Source organism: Ammospiza caudacuta, chromosome 3 (assembly GCF_027887145.1).
Source record: "Ammospiza caudacuta isolate bAmmCau1 chromosome 3, bAmmCau1.pri, whole genome shotgun sequence".
In the NCBI taxonomy this organism is placed as follows: domain Eukaryota; kingdom Metazoa; phylum Chordata; class Aves; order Passeriformes; family Passerellidae; genus Ammospiza; species Ammospiza caudacuta.
This window is the reverse complement of record NC_080595.1, coordinates 86,202,661-86,218,721: the sequence shown is the minus strand read 5'-3', so window position 1 is coordinate 86,218,721 and position 16,061 is coordinate 86,202,661. Positions and strand designations below refer to the sequence as shown.

General features: G+C 37.6%; 1 protein-coding gene across 14 annotated transcripts in view; it reads right to left on the bottom strand.

Moving 5' to 3' along the window:
* MYT1L (myelin transcription factor 1 like) overlaps window positions 1-16,061 on the bottom strand; it is a 310,091-nt gene that overhangs the window by 78,816 nt on the left and 215,214 nt on the right. For 9 of the 14 annotated variants that reach the window (XM_058800681.1, XM_058800680.1, XM_058800684.1 and 6 more), the window contains exon 7: window positions 2,648-3,625. In XM_058800681.1, coding sequence (XP_058656664.1) covers window positions 2,648-3,625 — 978 coding nt within the window. The remainder of the gene's footprint in view (window positions 1-2,647; window positions 3,626-16,061) is intronic. The other 5 variants (XM_058800685.1, XM_058800694.1, XM_058800688.1 and 2 more) reach the window with 1 other exon arrangement.

Here is a 16,061-nt window from a genome sequence, read left to right as displayed (position 1 = left end):
AGACTTGAAACTAGAGGAACTTTAGCTACTCGACATTGTCAGAACTCCACCAAAGTCAGTGAAGGTATTGTAATTTAGAGCAGCCGAGGATCTAGACACTTGCATCCTACAGCATCAAGCAAATCCTGCTCTGTATTCAAGTCTACATCATAAAGTTATAGCACATATCAGAGCCTTAGAGCCTTTATGGTCTAACGAGTCAGAAAAGATGCTGTATACTACTCTTAATGATTTCAAAACTTGCATAAAATTGCACTTGCACAATTTCCCATTGCTTTTAATGGAAGACATTTGAGTAAACTTTTTACAACTTTTTACGAAACAATGGATACTGTTCTGTAAATCCTTTTCTGCTATTTGGGAGAGATATTGCAGTTTTACTGAACTCTTCAACCTTTTCTCACTCCTTGCCACAATGAAAGTATTTCCTGAGTGAAGGGTGTCAAAGGACTTTAAATGGTTTCAAAATGCATAAATTTCAGAAGAGAAACCTGTTTAGAAAGCTTAAAATGGCAGGGGGGAAATGGTTAGTGGTCCCTTAATAGTTGTTTCAGTGATCTTTGAACCCAAGAGGCAGTTCTCACTGCAAACCTGTGCTCCCAAGACGGTTTCCACCTAACTATACCATATACCTCTGAAGGCATCTCTTCCAGCATTATTTGGAAGATAACATGTGACTGGAGAACAAATGATACAAGCAACTGTCTTACTTCAAGCTTCTTCTCTCAACAACTACCAGAATGTTTCCCACAGGTTTGTCGTGTTGGCTTGGTTTGGGTTTTTTTTGTTGAGGTTTTTTTGTTGGTTTTTTTTTGGTTTTGTTGGGTTTTTGTGTGTGTGTGTTTTGTTTTGTATTGTTTTAAATAAGGGTATTTTTTTTCTTTTTATATTAAAAAGGTCAAGAATTATACACTCCACAAAATTTCATGGTCCAAACTCCCACAGTATTTAGTCCCTGGTGAGCCTTGGACCTATCACCAATTCAGCCTGCAGCTCCCAAGAAATGGTTCAAAGAAGCTATAGAATTTACTAAAATAGGATATCCATACATTTCTCACTGTCAGAAATAATATAGGCTTTTTGGAGACAGCAGGCCCATGTGCAAAAAGGTTTTCCCAGCTATATATAGACTGGAAAGACTGAACAATACCAGAATTTAAAAACTGTTTTAAATTAATTTTTGTTTGCCATGTTTTCTGTGGTTTTGGAGACATATATTCACAGGGAAATGCATCCATAATAGGTCATATATGAACAACATTTAGCACAACATCCACATGGCTATGCAGTAACACACTAACTAAATAAAGTTGTCTTCCCCAAATACCCAAAGTTACTACAGCATACACTGGACTATATATTTGTGGTTAGAACAAACAAACCTTCACTAAAATACATTGCACCAGTGTTTGACATCAGTAATTTACATGCTTTTCTAAAAGACTGATCATTACTTTTGTTTCAGACTTGTGAAAAATGACCAAAACTTTCTTGGATCAAGATGTTGTCTGCCTACGTGAATGTCACAGGCAGATTACTTTTTCAAAACAGAGATTTATAAAAAAAGAGAAAAATGCCCACCATTTTAATTGTAGAAAGCAAACCAAATATTTTTGCAACAAATATAAGATAAACTTAGTCCCTGTTTAGCATCTCCCAAGAAATACAACGTCCTTAACTTCCACTAAAGTCAATGGGAATCAGGGGTGTTTAGTGAATCTCAGGAGGTATTGAACACTTAATACAACATGGCCCTACATGTACAGATGTAAACACGTTAAAGAGGGGTGTCATAATATAAACACACCATCACCATGATTATCCTGCAAATTAAGAGGCATTCTAAAGGTAACCGTTAGTCTGTTGTGACTTTTTTTGTTTGGTTTGGTTTTTATTGTTTTTTTTTTTTTTGGTTTGTTTCTCTTGTATTGAATTATGGTCAAGGCAGCACCTTAACTGTTTCCACAATGGAATGAAACCAGTGAAGTGGAATGCACATAAGAAAGAAATTGCTATTGATCTCAGCCCAGGCCACACCATGCCTTGCATAGCAAATGCTTTCCATTACCTTAGTATCTTAAGATAATTAATGTGCAGTCACTGCCCTTATCTTATGTTATCGGTCATTTTGATACTGTTCAATTTCTATCAGGCCATTCTACATTTTAGACAGGAGAGGCTTCATCAATAACTGTCATTTGATGATAATTTTATAAGTCACGATGCCACCTACCCAATCCAATCTGTAATATATGCACTTCATAGCTGATTGACTATCTGCTACATAAACCCCCCCTCTTCAATATAGTTTGCAACAGAATTATCTTTTTTAATTATTACTATAAAATATATTAAAACCTTGAGAAAAATCTTTGCCTCTTTCAACATGATCTCTTTTTTTGTTTCCCTAAGAAGTTGCTTTTTTAATTTAGCCAATGATATACTGTACATATTTCTAACACTGCAGAATGAGTTCTTTCATTTTATAATCATAGCATGATGCGATTTTACAATCATGTCATACTACAATTTTAAGAAAGTTCACATTATGTGGAATTAATAACTTCATTTCAGAAATCTATGCAAAAACTTAACATGTTAGCTCACACTTTCTCATGACATAACATACGGTATATAGAAATATTACCTTTACCATAATATGGCTTTTTGACATGGCCGTCACTTGGTTTAGGCTTCCTGTCATCTCCAGAAAGGTGTCTTGGAGACTGTTCCTCAAATGATCTCATATTATCCCTCCTTCCAGCTTCCACTGCCATTTTTTCTCTCATGGCTTTTGCTCTCTCTGTTTCCAAAGCAATTGCTTTCTCAAGCAGGGTTAAGTTACCTTTTGTCATATCAAACACTTCTTCAGACCTATCTGAAGTAATAGAGGTGGTATCATCGTCTCTTTCGTGACAACCATCCTCCTTGGCACAGCTAGAAAAAGTCCTAGATCTGGGGCTCAACTGTTCTTCAAGCCTCATTAGGTTCATCATATCAGAGTAATTCCGGTCTGGTGTTCTTCCTTGGAAGTCATCTTCTTGCCTGACATGCTGACGAGTGTTCATGTTTTGCTGTTGATTTCTTTCCTGTGGGTTTGTCTCACTGAGTTTCCTAGCCAGATCAAAACACTGGTTCCTTAAGCACTCCAAACTGCTGAGACATACCTCTTCATCACTCTCCTCCACTATTTTTTCTGTAAGTCCATTGTTCACAGGCTTTCCTAGCATTACAAAGTTCATATTCCTATTGTCTTGCTGTGAAGTATTGTCTGCATAATTTCTGTCATTAATATTTTCTGAAAGCACTACACCATGTCCTTGTGCTAATAATTTAAGGGAGTCCACTGTTTCCCTAACAACATCACTGTCTAAATCTAAACTCAGCTCACTTTTTCGACCGATATTTTCATTTTTGTCACTATCATCTTCCAGACTATTAGATGTATTGCTGTTCATTTCTGATTCTGTCCTGGCTCTGTATGCTGCATCCTCTGCAATTTTGCCAAGATTTAACAATGACTTGGCCACCAGTTCATCGTAATTATCATACTCATCATTATTGTTATCGTCTTTTTCTGTGTCTTGCATTATTCGAGTATTGTGACAATTCATTTGATGGTCTTCTGTATAAAAAAACAGAAACAAAGAAAGAAACAAAGAAAGAAAGAAAAAGGAAAAGAAAAGAAAAAAGTGGCTACAATTGGAACTGTTGTTGCAATCGCACGGACAGAAAACAAACTGCATGTCAAATATTGTTAATCATACAGCAATTTTAGAACACTATGGCTGACCCATTTGAACTGAATTCTCTATAGTCCATAGGGCTATTTTTGTTTATTTGCTATTCACATGAATTTCTTTCACAGAACTGATAAGAAAAAGGCAATCAAAATGCTAATTACTACTACTGCTGAATATTATGGCATAAATACTTATGTTTCTCCTTTCACTTCTATATTCACAGTTTTATGGGATTTACTGCAATCAAATTATTCAGATGAGATAATTGCCTATGTTTCCAACTTTTCTCACTCCTGTATTTCCTGTAAATATGGTAGATGGCAAAGGAGTGAGTACTACTGGATTTATTCTCTTAATGATGAATGCCATTCACCAAAAGAGAAAGAGTATACTCCAAGAAGGAAAAGTCACATTTTTAACACCATACACACAATTAACACTAGTTGACCAACAGCAATACAAGAAGATTAAAATGGCATTTTACTTAGTGGATCCATCAGTAAAATCAAAATCTCTCAGTTCAACTGTGGAGAAGTCAAGAATTTTAACAGTGTTGTTACATGAAAGGAGGATAGAAGGAATTATATGCACAATATAATTTTGAGTAAATATGCTAGCCCAAATTTTATAGTCATGTATGTGTAATAGGGCTGTTATTTGTACTGTAACAGAATGGTGCAGAGTTACCACATTTTACTCATCTTTGGTCTAGTAACTGTTGAATAACATAGGGAGGGCTTAATAAGATGGAGCCAATGAGAGGCACTGAGGAGGAGATTCACCTCACCTAACTTTAGACATGAGCAAGGCAGACACCAACACCTACATCTGCATCCACGGTTCTGTCCTCAGTCAGTAAGAGAAGCAGACACTTTATGGACACAGCCCACCTGATCTGGTTAAGATATCTTCTTGAGAATAAAACTGATAACCACTGGAAGTGCCTGTTTCTCTTCATTGACAACAAAGGGACTCAGACTTGATGCCCACCTTAAGGATACCCATACGCAATCAGATGAGTATCATTCAGAGAGCATCTTCTGGTACCTCATGTTCACTCAGTTACGTCATTATTAGACCCAAACATACATTCATAATTATGGAGTAATGAACACTGCATAACAAATATTTTGATAAGTGGCTACCCAAGCTGTATTTCAACATTTTCCAGCACTGGACAAGAAAGTGCCTGGATCTGTCATTACAGTGTCATGCTAGTCCAGTTTTCCAGCTGGTGCAAACTGAAAGAAACCAGTAGAGCTAGGATAATTAACACCTGCTCAAGAGCTAATCCATCAACTTCTGATAGCATCTTTTCAGCTTAGATGTATTTTCAACACTAGTACACCTAAACACATAGCAATTTCTGAAGTGTGGCTCATATTTTAAATTAAACAAATCAAAGTGAGGAATTTCCAGTAGTAGGTGGCTTGTGCACTAACATTTTGGTAATAGGAAATAGTGTTTGATAAAAATAGATTTTATCTCAATAATCAAGATAATAAATCAAGAGTTGTATATACAAAGCTAAATAGCACAATAATTAATATTTCAGCCACAAGATAGTATTTCTTCTACACAGTGGTTAGGGATCCTGGGATGATAGTAGGCTGTAGTTAAGCAGCAGAACTGGTTGATGACTAGGCTGTGTCTAGAAAAAAATGCTCTAATGGTGAAATATCTTACATATTATCTGCTTAAATACAGAGGAAAGATAATTAATATGGAAGATTGTATGGTACTTCTACATCAAAAGATATTCCAAGCCAGTAGTGGGTTATCTGTTTATCATAAAAGGTGGTTTTATTTTAGTTGCTATGTTTTTCATGATCATCATAATTCACATTTATCTTTCAGTGCCACAAAAATTAAAGTATCAGGGTATCAGATTTTCAGTGTACAAGTAAGGATTGCCACTTACACTTCCTATTTGAAAAATGTCCATCTTGAATAACTGAATAGAAGAAAGCAATGAAAGATTAGTGGATAGCACAGATAGTCTGTGCTATTTGAAAAACAAATACACTAATAATTTTCTAAAGTAAAATGTACAAACAAATCCCACATTAATTTAAACATTAAGGATAAAACGTGGTGCCATGGAGATTGTTCCATAGAAACTGAGGCTTTTGTGGAGTGCTTCCTGTAACTATACTCATGGGCAATCAGATGCAGCAAAAGAACATCAAAGTAATTAAAGAAGCAACAAGCTATAGCTCCAAAATTGCCAATGCCTTCAAGTTTAGGATCAGATATCAACAAACACTGGTGAAATCAGTCGAAATCTAGCTGTAATATGATACTGAAATACAAAGTAGGAAAAAAAAGAAATTTCCCAAGTCATCCTGAGAACTGCTCAGGTATGCAGTGACTATTATAGGCCAACTTTTGAAACGTGAAAATTTTCAGAGATTGTTTCTTAAAAGAGGGGGATGTGTTTGTAAATGATCACCAAGGAGAGGAATATGTTATACCTTGCCTCCACAAGTGAAAAGTCAAAATATGAATCATTTACCATATGACAGAAGACATCTAAATTACTTTTGAGTAGGTAAGCTGAGTGAAAGTTATAACTACAGTATTTTTATTCTGTTTGTTTGGCTATATCCTCTTCTGTTCTCTCATCCATTCAGTCATAAAATGAAGAAGGAAAAGGTAGTGGAAGAGAAGAAAGTGTAAAGCACTAATCCCAGACAACAGAGGTGGGAAAGCAAAATATTTGAATAAGTTTCCTTTCTCATATGTTGATTCTTGGCCTTTTTTGCATCTCCTTTCTGTAACAACTATTTTACTCATATCTCTTACCTCCATGCAGCAGTTAATTTTAATGAGGAAGATATTTATGTATGCCATGTCATCCCTCAATAACAGCTGGATTCTAAGCTTGCTCTGGTGAGGTGCCTGTATCATCTGTTTATCAAAATGAAATTTTGAATACTGAATCAGTTTGTTTATTAGTTAAGGGTCTTCTAGGAAGTATGTTACAACATCAGCTCTAGGTGAACTATATGCCTTTTCTTTGATTCAGGTCTGTAAAGTTTAATATTGCTTTCATTTCACATTTTTGCAATTCCTTAGATTTGATCTGTAACTCAGTAACTACCTTTACAGTGTGCTGTTTAATGGCTGTCTGTTGAATGACTGCAAAACCTGGAGAGGTAAAAGATTTACTCTACCCCTTGCATAAGTTTTGGAACCAGTGATGCAAACTGAAGGTTTTTATTTTGTGAAGAGATTGAGTTTGTCTCACAAAGACATAAGCTGGCCAGTTTAGGTGAAGAATGCACAAAGTTATATTATATCCTTTTTATGTTAACTTTAGGGCTGCACGGACAAAGAATATGCAATGCAGTTTAAAAAGAATATCAGATTATTCTAGCCCTCTTCCACAAAATATCATGACAATTTAGACATTCTAGATTATATAATTTGTTCTTTTTAACTCTCAGCAGATATAAGAAATGGCAGGAAGAAATTATAGTGGAGTAGTGTAGAACAGCTATTAAGAGCTGGCAGCCTTTAGCCATTTCGACAGAAGTGCACTTGTATTGCGCTAAAAAAAGTGAATAATTTGATTTCTTATTTCACCTTTCATCCAAGGATCTCAAAGCACTTTACAAGCATTATTTTAAAAAGCCTCACAACACCCCTGTGAGGTAGGTACTTTAACCCCATTTACAGATGGGAAATTGAGACACAGAGAACTTCAGTGACTCTATGTCATTCCAGGAGTCACAGGAGCCTAAGAATTATAGCCTCTATATCCTTGACTGTTTCCTCCTTTTTTTCCTACCACATCCAATTTTTTCAGAAGAAATGGCTTGCTGGTTTCAGTTTAGGGAGTCATGCAAAACAGCACCTTCCTTTTGAAAAGGAAAATACACAGCATTTAGATTGAGAGATTCTGCAGAGAGAGGCAATGATACTTCAGAAATAGCAGCTACATTCCTACCAAAGGACAAAGCCTTCGGAAACAAGACTTTCCGGATCTGTGGTCTGTGTATCAAATTACTCACTTTTCTTCCAAGAATGGGCAAACATGATGGCTAAGAAGCTAAACCTACATGTGGTCACACAGGCTTCCTGTCCAGATGGATGGTTTCATTATCCAGGCAGCATTTCCTGATTTAAAACACTTCACTGCTCTTGCCACTGCTACTTGTCAATTCCTAAGTGCTCAGCACATGATACTACAGCATCACCATTCTTCTCCCTTTAAGCTGTAATGCAAAGTGCATGCACACATCTCCACACTACAGTCTCTGATAGCTGGCCTATGAGAAAGATTTAGCAAGACAATGTTGGCACAAATGAATTCCAAATCTTAGGAAGTTACGGCGTAATATGGGGAGGGGGATTGTTTGTACATTGATGTCTCGGGGAGAATCTTGTGAGAAAGAAAACTGAAGAGGTGGAAAACCCAGTGAGCTCTCAACTTCTCCACTCCATATGGAAAAAACAGAGGTGTAACTCTCCAAGGACCTAAGCAAGGTCTCCTAAAAGTCTAAACACTCCTACATGGGAGTCTAAACACTCCTAGTGACGTGGAATTTGGATTAGAGCCTAAGCATTTGAATATGCCTATTTCAGGGATGCACTAAACTCTGAAATTGACCATGTGCATGAAGAATCCTTTCTTCACCTTTGCAAAATTTCCTAAAGTTCTTTTATGCTGGAAGTGCTATAGGTAAAGACCCAAGCAATTTGGTTGTTATAACAATTGGTTCCTTTATGGACCTTATATACTTAGTGAAAGTCAAAAGAAAAAATTAACTGTTCACTTAGTTAATTGATTCTCTCTATGACTATTCCATTATATTCCATTTTTTATTTTTCCACTTCTCAGCTTGCTACAACTATTTACAATCGTTATAATACTGGGACTTATTGTTTAGACTCTCCTAGAATTATAGTATTCAATTAATAACCAATGCTCAAAGTAAAATAAAAGGAGAGTAGAAGCCATTAAGCATGGCAAGGAAGTCCTGAGCTAAAGAACACAGCATGTTACAGTAGGAGTCAGTATTATAAATTAATAGTGAGGACTACAGTGCATCAAGCCCATACGGACCTTTCAATATGCACAATTTGCCACCTTATGTCTGTTTTAATTTCTTTTTTTCTGTTATGTTTTGATATTTTCATTTATTATAGGTACTTTTTTATCTGGTTTTGCTTGCTGAAAATTTAAGTACTACCTTCTTTTTTTCTTGTTTCTTTTTTACTTTTCCCTAAGGACTAATCTGAATTTCTTTCCTTTTGTGGAATGATTACTAACACATAAAGACTAACACATAAAGATATTACTTTTAAATTCATCTTCTTGCTAGTTAAACAATTTTTTAAAAGAATACTAATAAATTATTTTGGTATAAAAGCATTTTGAAGATTTAGTTTTCTGTACAAATCAGTGCATTCTTGTCTAAAGGCAGAGGTGTTTTACATAACCAGTGCCCTGAAACACTCCTTTTTGTTTGACCTTTATATGACCTATTATCATGCCTCTGCTTGTGTCACACCTGCATGAATAGCAAGCATCCTGATCTACAAATGTTCACTCTAAGTATTGGCAGAATATGGATGTTCTTACTTGGGTTACTCCTATTAATATAAAGACAGAGAGCACGAGGTAAAACAGAGCAACATACTTCTAAAATTTTCTGTCATTTGTTATTCATCCGTGTTTTCCCAATCCAAATCCCTATGAGCTACCTGTATCAGTAGAGTTTTGGAAAATGATCTAAGGATATCTGACAGGTCTTCTGACAAGATCATGACTGAGGTAATTTTGCTTCAAGTGCCACACTGCAAGAGCTTCCTAAAGGTTATCTAGGTTCCGACTCAAGCCAATATGTTTAAGATTTTGTCATTTCACCACAAGATACTGTTTGCCTTTCTTTCATCTTCAGAGACTGTCACATGCTATTGACAGCGCACTGCTGCCACAGAATCAAGCAGTAGCTGAGGCTGGAAGGGACCTCGAGAGGCTTTGTGGTACAACACCTGCTCAATAAAAGTGCCAACTTAGAGCACTTGTCAGGGCCCTGTTCTGTTAGTTCAGCTTTAAGGGTCTTCCAGGATAGAAATACCACAGCATCTCTGGGAATTCTATTCCAGTGTTTGACCACTGTCATAATCAGAAATTCACTCTTATTTCTAAATGGATTTATTTTTTGTTACAACTTACGTCTTGTCTCTTGCTACACACTAACATCTCATGTCTACTCTCTGTACAAGTAGCTGAAGCCTAAGTTCTCCCCTTAGCTTTTTCTTCCTCAAGTGAACAAACTAGGTTTTTTTCAGTGTTTCTGCACATCATGTGGTCCAGCTCTTTAATCATCCTGGTTGTTCATCACCGGACTCCAATATTTCAAGACTTGTGCTGATGGACAAAATGATGTCTTTGCAGCATCATGTGATGGATGCTCCAAAACTGGACCTATTACTCCACATAAAAAATGTAAGTACTACATAAAATGGAATAATAATTTCTTTTCCTTTTGGTTTCTGTTTCTCAAGTCTTTTCATCCTGACAGCCAAGTACTATTTCCAAAAGTCAAAAGGCAATTGATTTTCTGGGAATTATCTTGTTTTCCTCCACCACAGAGACAGCAGAAAATACTTTTTGTTTACCTACAGGTATGCCTTTAAGTAGGAAAGGTCCTTGACTGCTATGAAGCCTTGTTTGGTTTGTGATATCTGCAATATTTGGTATAAAGACATATGTTTAGGTTTGAGAAGAAATGTGCTGAGATTATCCGTGAACAGAAGGGGATATGCTGGGTTTGAAAGGGCAGGAAATTTAGCCAGTCACTCCCACCTGGTCCACACTTCTTTGTGAATCAGGTTCAGGCAGCCCTTAATTGTTTTAACTTGACTTCTGTCTGGGCAGATAACGAGATGGCTTTAGCTGATGACTGGCATTCATTTCATCCTACTTTTTCTCCCCAGGAAGTCAATATGAGGGAGGCAAGATATTTTATCTCACAGCTTTATAATGATTCAATGGAGTTTGGCAGTTTCTTGCCTTCTCTCAGGGTTCCACAGCTCAGCAGGGCACCAGGGAACGAGGAAGCCAAAGCTATTCTCCAGATACTGGGATACAGCAGGAAGACAGCAGGGGAGCAGAGGACCAGCTGCACGGATGGCACAACGCCCACTCAGAGAGCTCCTGGTATGGAGCTTCTCATGGGGCTATTCCTAAGAGTGCTCCAGAAACAGCGACCTGTGCCTACATCCCTCTCCATATTCATTGCTTTACAAAGGATGCAGCCTGAAGAACACATTTTTCAGTTCATAAAGCAGTATTTTGTTTCTCACTGAGACAAGAGGTTGGAATCCTTAGTATAGGGATACATAATCTCTTTTTACTGGGTTTTTTTCAGCTCAGATGTCTGACTCACTGTCAGGCCATGTCTCCATATGAGCTACTCATATAGATTCCATTTACAGCTAATGGACAAAAACATGCATCCTGGGATATGATTTTTCATCCTAACCTAGGTATCTATAGTAGATTGGCTGAATTATCTATCAGAAGTGACCATTTATCTTGATTCATTATCAATTAAACTGAGGGGGTGAATCCTATCCATATTGCTTTCACTCAAAATTTTCAAGTTGATCCGTACTGAATTTCAATGGTATCTTTAGTATGATACAGTAGGAACTGCTGAGTGAAAGGAATGAGGAGATACCCAAAAGAAACTATCTTTTGGTTGTGTATAGACAAAGATATATCAGGAAAGGCTGATATGGATGGGATACTACAGATGCTTTGGATGGGATATATGCTCATGACTGTGTAATTTACATTATTGTTTGGTCTCCATTATAAGTTTAATTATTTTTTTATAGTTGTGTTTGATTACTAAAAAAAGCCTGTTTGTGCTTTGGTAAGCTGACCTGACTGGTCAAAGGGACAGAGGCACATATCACTTCCATTCTAGAGGATGACAGAACTGCTAAATATGGTATCATTGAAATTTCTTCTTCATGTCTCTCTTTTTATCCCCTCAATGAGTTCAGTGCCAAAGAATCTGGAAAGACAAAGAAATCTACACACACAAGTGCCAGACTTTACTTCATCTGAAATGTAAAGCTTTTAGTTAGGATGCTTGTTTCTTTATTTTTATCCCTTCATCTAGCTTTTAAATCTGCATTTGTCTCATTCCCTATGTTCTCATGACAGGGAAGGCTGAGTAACAATCCATAGTATAAGAAGAAAGTAAACACAAAGAATTCTTTACATCTTTGGTTATAGCCCTCTATTATTAATATTCTCTTCTGTCCCTATTAATTAATGACAGAACAGCAAATGGAGAAGTGGAATGTGATTATTCATGCTGCTATACTCTTAGTGAGGCTCTGGCATGATTTTGACTTGAGTGACTTAGCAGTTTTCCAGCAGTGTCCAGATGAAGTGAAGAAGTGCTGGTTAGGGACCACTTCTGAGGAGTTTGAATGTGGTGAATGTATTTTGGATGGTAAAAGATTAGCTATGTATGCACCCAAATAATTCCACAGTTGAACTCAGCATTAAATGACTGGACTATTGTCTGTTTTATTCACTCACATGGATGTAGTCACTGAGTAATGTGACTGAAGGGACAAAGGCAGTAAAACCCATAAGCTGGGATAAATGGAGAACACATTTCAGAAGGAACAAGTAGGGCAAATATAAACCATTTACCATGGGTTTACACAGCAAGGCTTTGGTAGCAGGGTGGGCTACAACTTCCAGCAACTTCCCCCATGTTCAGGAGAGCCAATGCCAGCCAGCTCCACTGCTGGCAAAGCCCATAAATGATGGTAGAAAGATCTCTGTGATAACATATTTTAGAAGGAAAAATACAATTTATTGGGCAGAAGTAACTGCAGACAGAGAAGAGTTGAGTGAGAATGTGTTAGAGGAACAGGAGGGGTAGGAGATGCTCCAGGCACTGGAGCTGAGATTCCCCTGCAGCCCGTGGTACAGACCATGGTGAGGCAGCTGTGCCCCTGCAGCCCATGGGGATGCACAGGGATGCAGAGATCCACCTGCAGCCCATGGAGGAGACCCACATCTGAGCAAGTGGATGCTTGAAGGAGGCTGTGACCCTCTGGGAAGGCTGCAATGAAACAGGCTCCTGCCAGGATCTGTGGCCCTATGGAGAGAGGAGCCCATGGTGGAGCAGGTTTGCTGGCAGGACTGGTGACCCCATGGAGGACCCACACTGGAGGAGTCTGCTCCTGAAGGGCTGCACCCTCCCATGCTGGAGCAGTGTAAGAACTGAAGCCCATGGGAAAGACTCAAACTGAAATTCATGGAGGATTGTCTCCCATGGGAGGGACCCCACAATTGAACAGGGGAAAGACTCCTTTCCCCGAGAAGGAAGCAGTGGGAGAAACAACGTGGGATGAACTGCCTGTAACCCTCATTCCCTTTCTCCCTGCACCACTGGGGAGAGCTGGCAGACCCTGGAAAAGAGGCTTTATTTTGCTTCTCATTATCCTCCTCTGATTTTCACTGGTAAATTCAAATAATTGCCCCAAGTTGACACTGTTCTGCCTTTGAAGGCAACTGGTGAGTTATCTCTACCTGACTTTATCTCAGCTCAGGAGGGAAATGATAAGAGTGGTTTTAGCGGACACCTGGCATCTAGTGAGAGTCAACCCTGCCCAATCAAGCTACTCCAGTCAGCCAAGTACACAAATATAGGGGACCTCAAAAAAGAGAAAATTGGACTCAATGGCTCTTAGCAAGCTGCAAAGAGTCTTTAGTACCTTCTTTTTATTTGCCATCTATGTGTACACAGCCCATGTGACTGAAGTGTGTAAGAATGAGAGTACCAGACAGCTGTTAAATACAGGAAATGTATGCTACCAGATATAGATCACCTTTTATATCACTATGGCATCTGGAAAGATATTTCCAGCGAGGCTCTTTCAAGTACCTGCCCACCTAAAGACCTCACACTGCTCCCATTTTAGAATTTGAGTGATTTCACACTGCTGTTCAGATCTGCACTGGAATATCTGTCCTGATGATGAAAGCTTGTATCTCTTAAAAGGGGAGTATTTGCTGGACAAATGTAACAACCTACGTATTTACATACATTTCTATACATTTCCAACTAAATATGTACCTACTAGCTAGGATGGCAGTGGCTTTGTTGCCAGTCTCACAGGGCCTAAATTGAGTTCAGCAGCACAGCCTCAGTGCCTGGCTGAAATCTGTGTGCTGAGAATAACTATCCTCACAGAAACAACAAGCAACAAACAAATAAATCAAATAACCACAATAGCCAGTTGTCCAAAATGTATGCATGTAGATACAGAGACAACCTTACACCATACAAAACTAAAACCTGAGTCTGAGTCTGGTTTCAGGATCCTTCAGTCTAGAACCTATTTTTCTGGAGTCCTCTGGTGAAAGTAATGTATGTGAGATAAAGTCACTATCTTTACTTCTGCCTGAAATTATTTATGTTGGGGGTTTTTTTTCACTTTATCATATTGATCCCTCAAATTTGCCTTTTGTGTGACTATTTTTAGATTCTAGTCTCATTAATTTAACTTTCTGTGCACTAAAGTATCTGAGCCAATGGAATTAACCTATTCAACATGAACTTTTCCTCTCTGTTCCTTTGTATCTGGTGCTGTATTATGTTTTATGACTTAAAATGAATTTATTAAATAGAACTGCATCGAATCCATTCCTAAAACTCAGATAAACTGTGTACATTATTTCTACATTGCCTGTCTTCTTGATGTGCAATTTGCAGATTTCAAGCAAAACACTTACTTGCCAGAGGACCGTAATTCTTTCTTTAAAAAGTACAGTACTATTAATTTTAGTTATGCTTTTTTTAAACAGTTAGTAATTTGGGTTCATTGCTGTTTGTATTTTATACAGACATCAAGTATAGTTTAAAAATCCTTATTTACAGTATTGTAAAAAGTCTGAGAGAGTCCACACATATTGGATGGGGTTCTAAAAGTGCTCTGAATGTGTCTAGTTCTGATGCTACTAATGACAATGATAAAGAATTCTATCATTAAGAAAATAAGACACAGTAAGCTACTTCACATCATGAACTATAGGAAAATGCTCACATATAACCAGGGAGGAGAAAATATAACAGAAAAAAACTGTGCTGCATTGCCTGTCAGTGTGGATATTTTGTTTAGCCCTGATCTTCCATCTTAAAGCTTTTTAACTGTTAATTTAAAGATTCTTTACTGCAGCTTTCACATCTGTCATTTCCTGCTGTCTATGAAGGAATCCTAACAGCCTATTTCATTTGCTCTCTGCAGTATTCCCATGCTCACTTCTTAAGTGTTTCTTTACATCTTTCTGCATTTTTCTTTCCTGCATAAGCCCTGTCATCCCTTTTTGGAACTTATTGTTTACATCTCTGGGTCTGAAGACCCTCCAGCTGCTGAATCAATTTTTTTTCTTAAACTCATACCGTATCTTTAATGAGGATTTCAACATAAATCACTTTAAAAAAATCTTACAAATAGCATCAGTAATTTCTAAAACACTTTCAGATTAGACTTCTCATGTGGCATGTTGTATAGAAAAGAACAATCATATTCCTATATTTCTTGGTGATACAACTACATCTATACCCATGTGCCTTAAACCTGGGAGACACCTTAACACCAATCAATTGTTCAAAGCTCTGCTCTGATGTGTACAGCTCCAGCCTTACAAAGCTCTCTGCCTATCTGCTATTTAAGCACCAAAAGATTCTAGATACTGGGTCTTTTCATACATAAGTTTCCAGACAAACCTAATCCAATAGCTATGCTCTAATGTACACCTGAAAGAAAAAGGCTTCCCATGAAGTGTTGCTTTGATTGGCTAGCCCAATTTGGAGCCAAGAAAAGAACGGTTTGTTTCCTTCTTCATTTTCCCTGCTCACCCCCATTTGCCCATCGCCCAGGTGAAACACATTGTTTAGTGGGTAACTCACTAAGGAAACAGAAGAGTAAAAGCTCTCATGGTTTATATAGATTCCATATCATATTTCCCAAAAATATTTGCTAGTCACCAGAATAAAAGGTAGACTGGATTCAAGCTCCATTAGGGAGCCAAAAATACAAGAGTAGAGTAAGACCCAGACTTTAAGACCCACACATTTTTATTGCTAATTGGTCATGCAAAAATACAATGTGTTTATTGTAGATGTTATACAAGGACACTTGCCTTGAAGAGAGAAATGCAGTGTCTCTTCCCTGTGCCCACGACTGATTTTGTAGCCTAATATTAAGAAGTCAAGCCATAAGATGGTTACAGGGTCCCTGGAGCAAACAGAACTCAGCATGGCT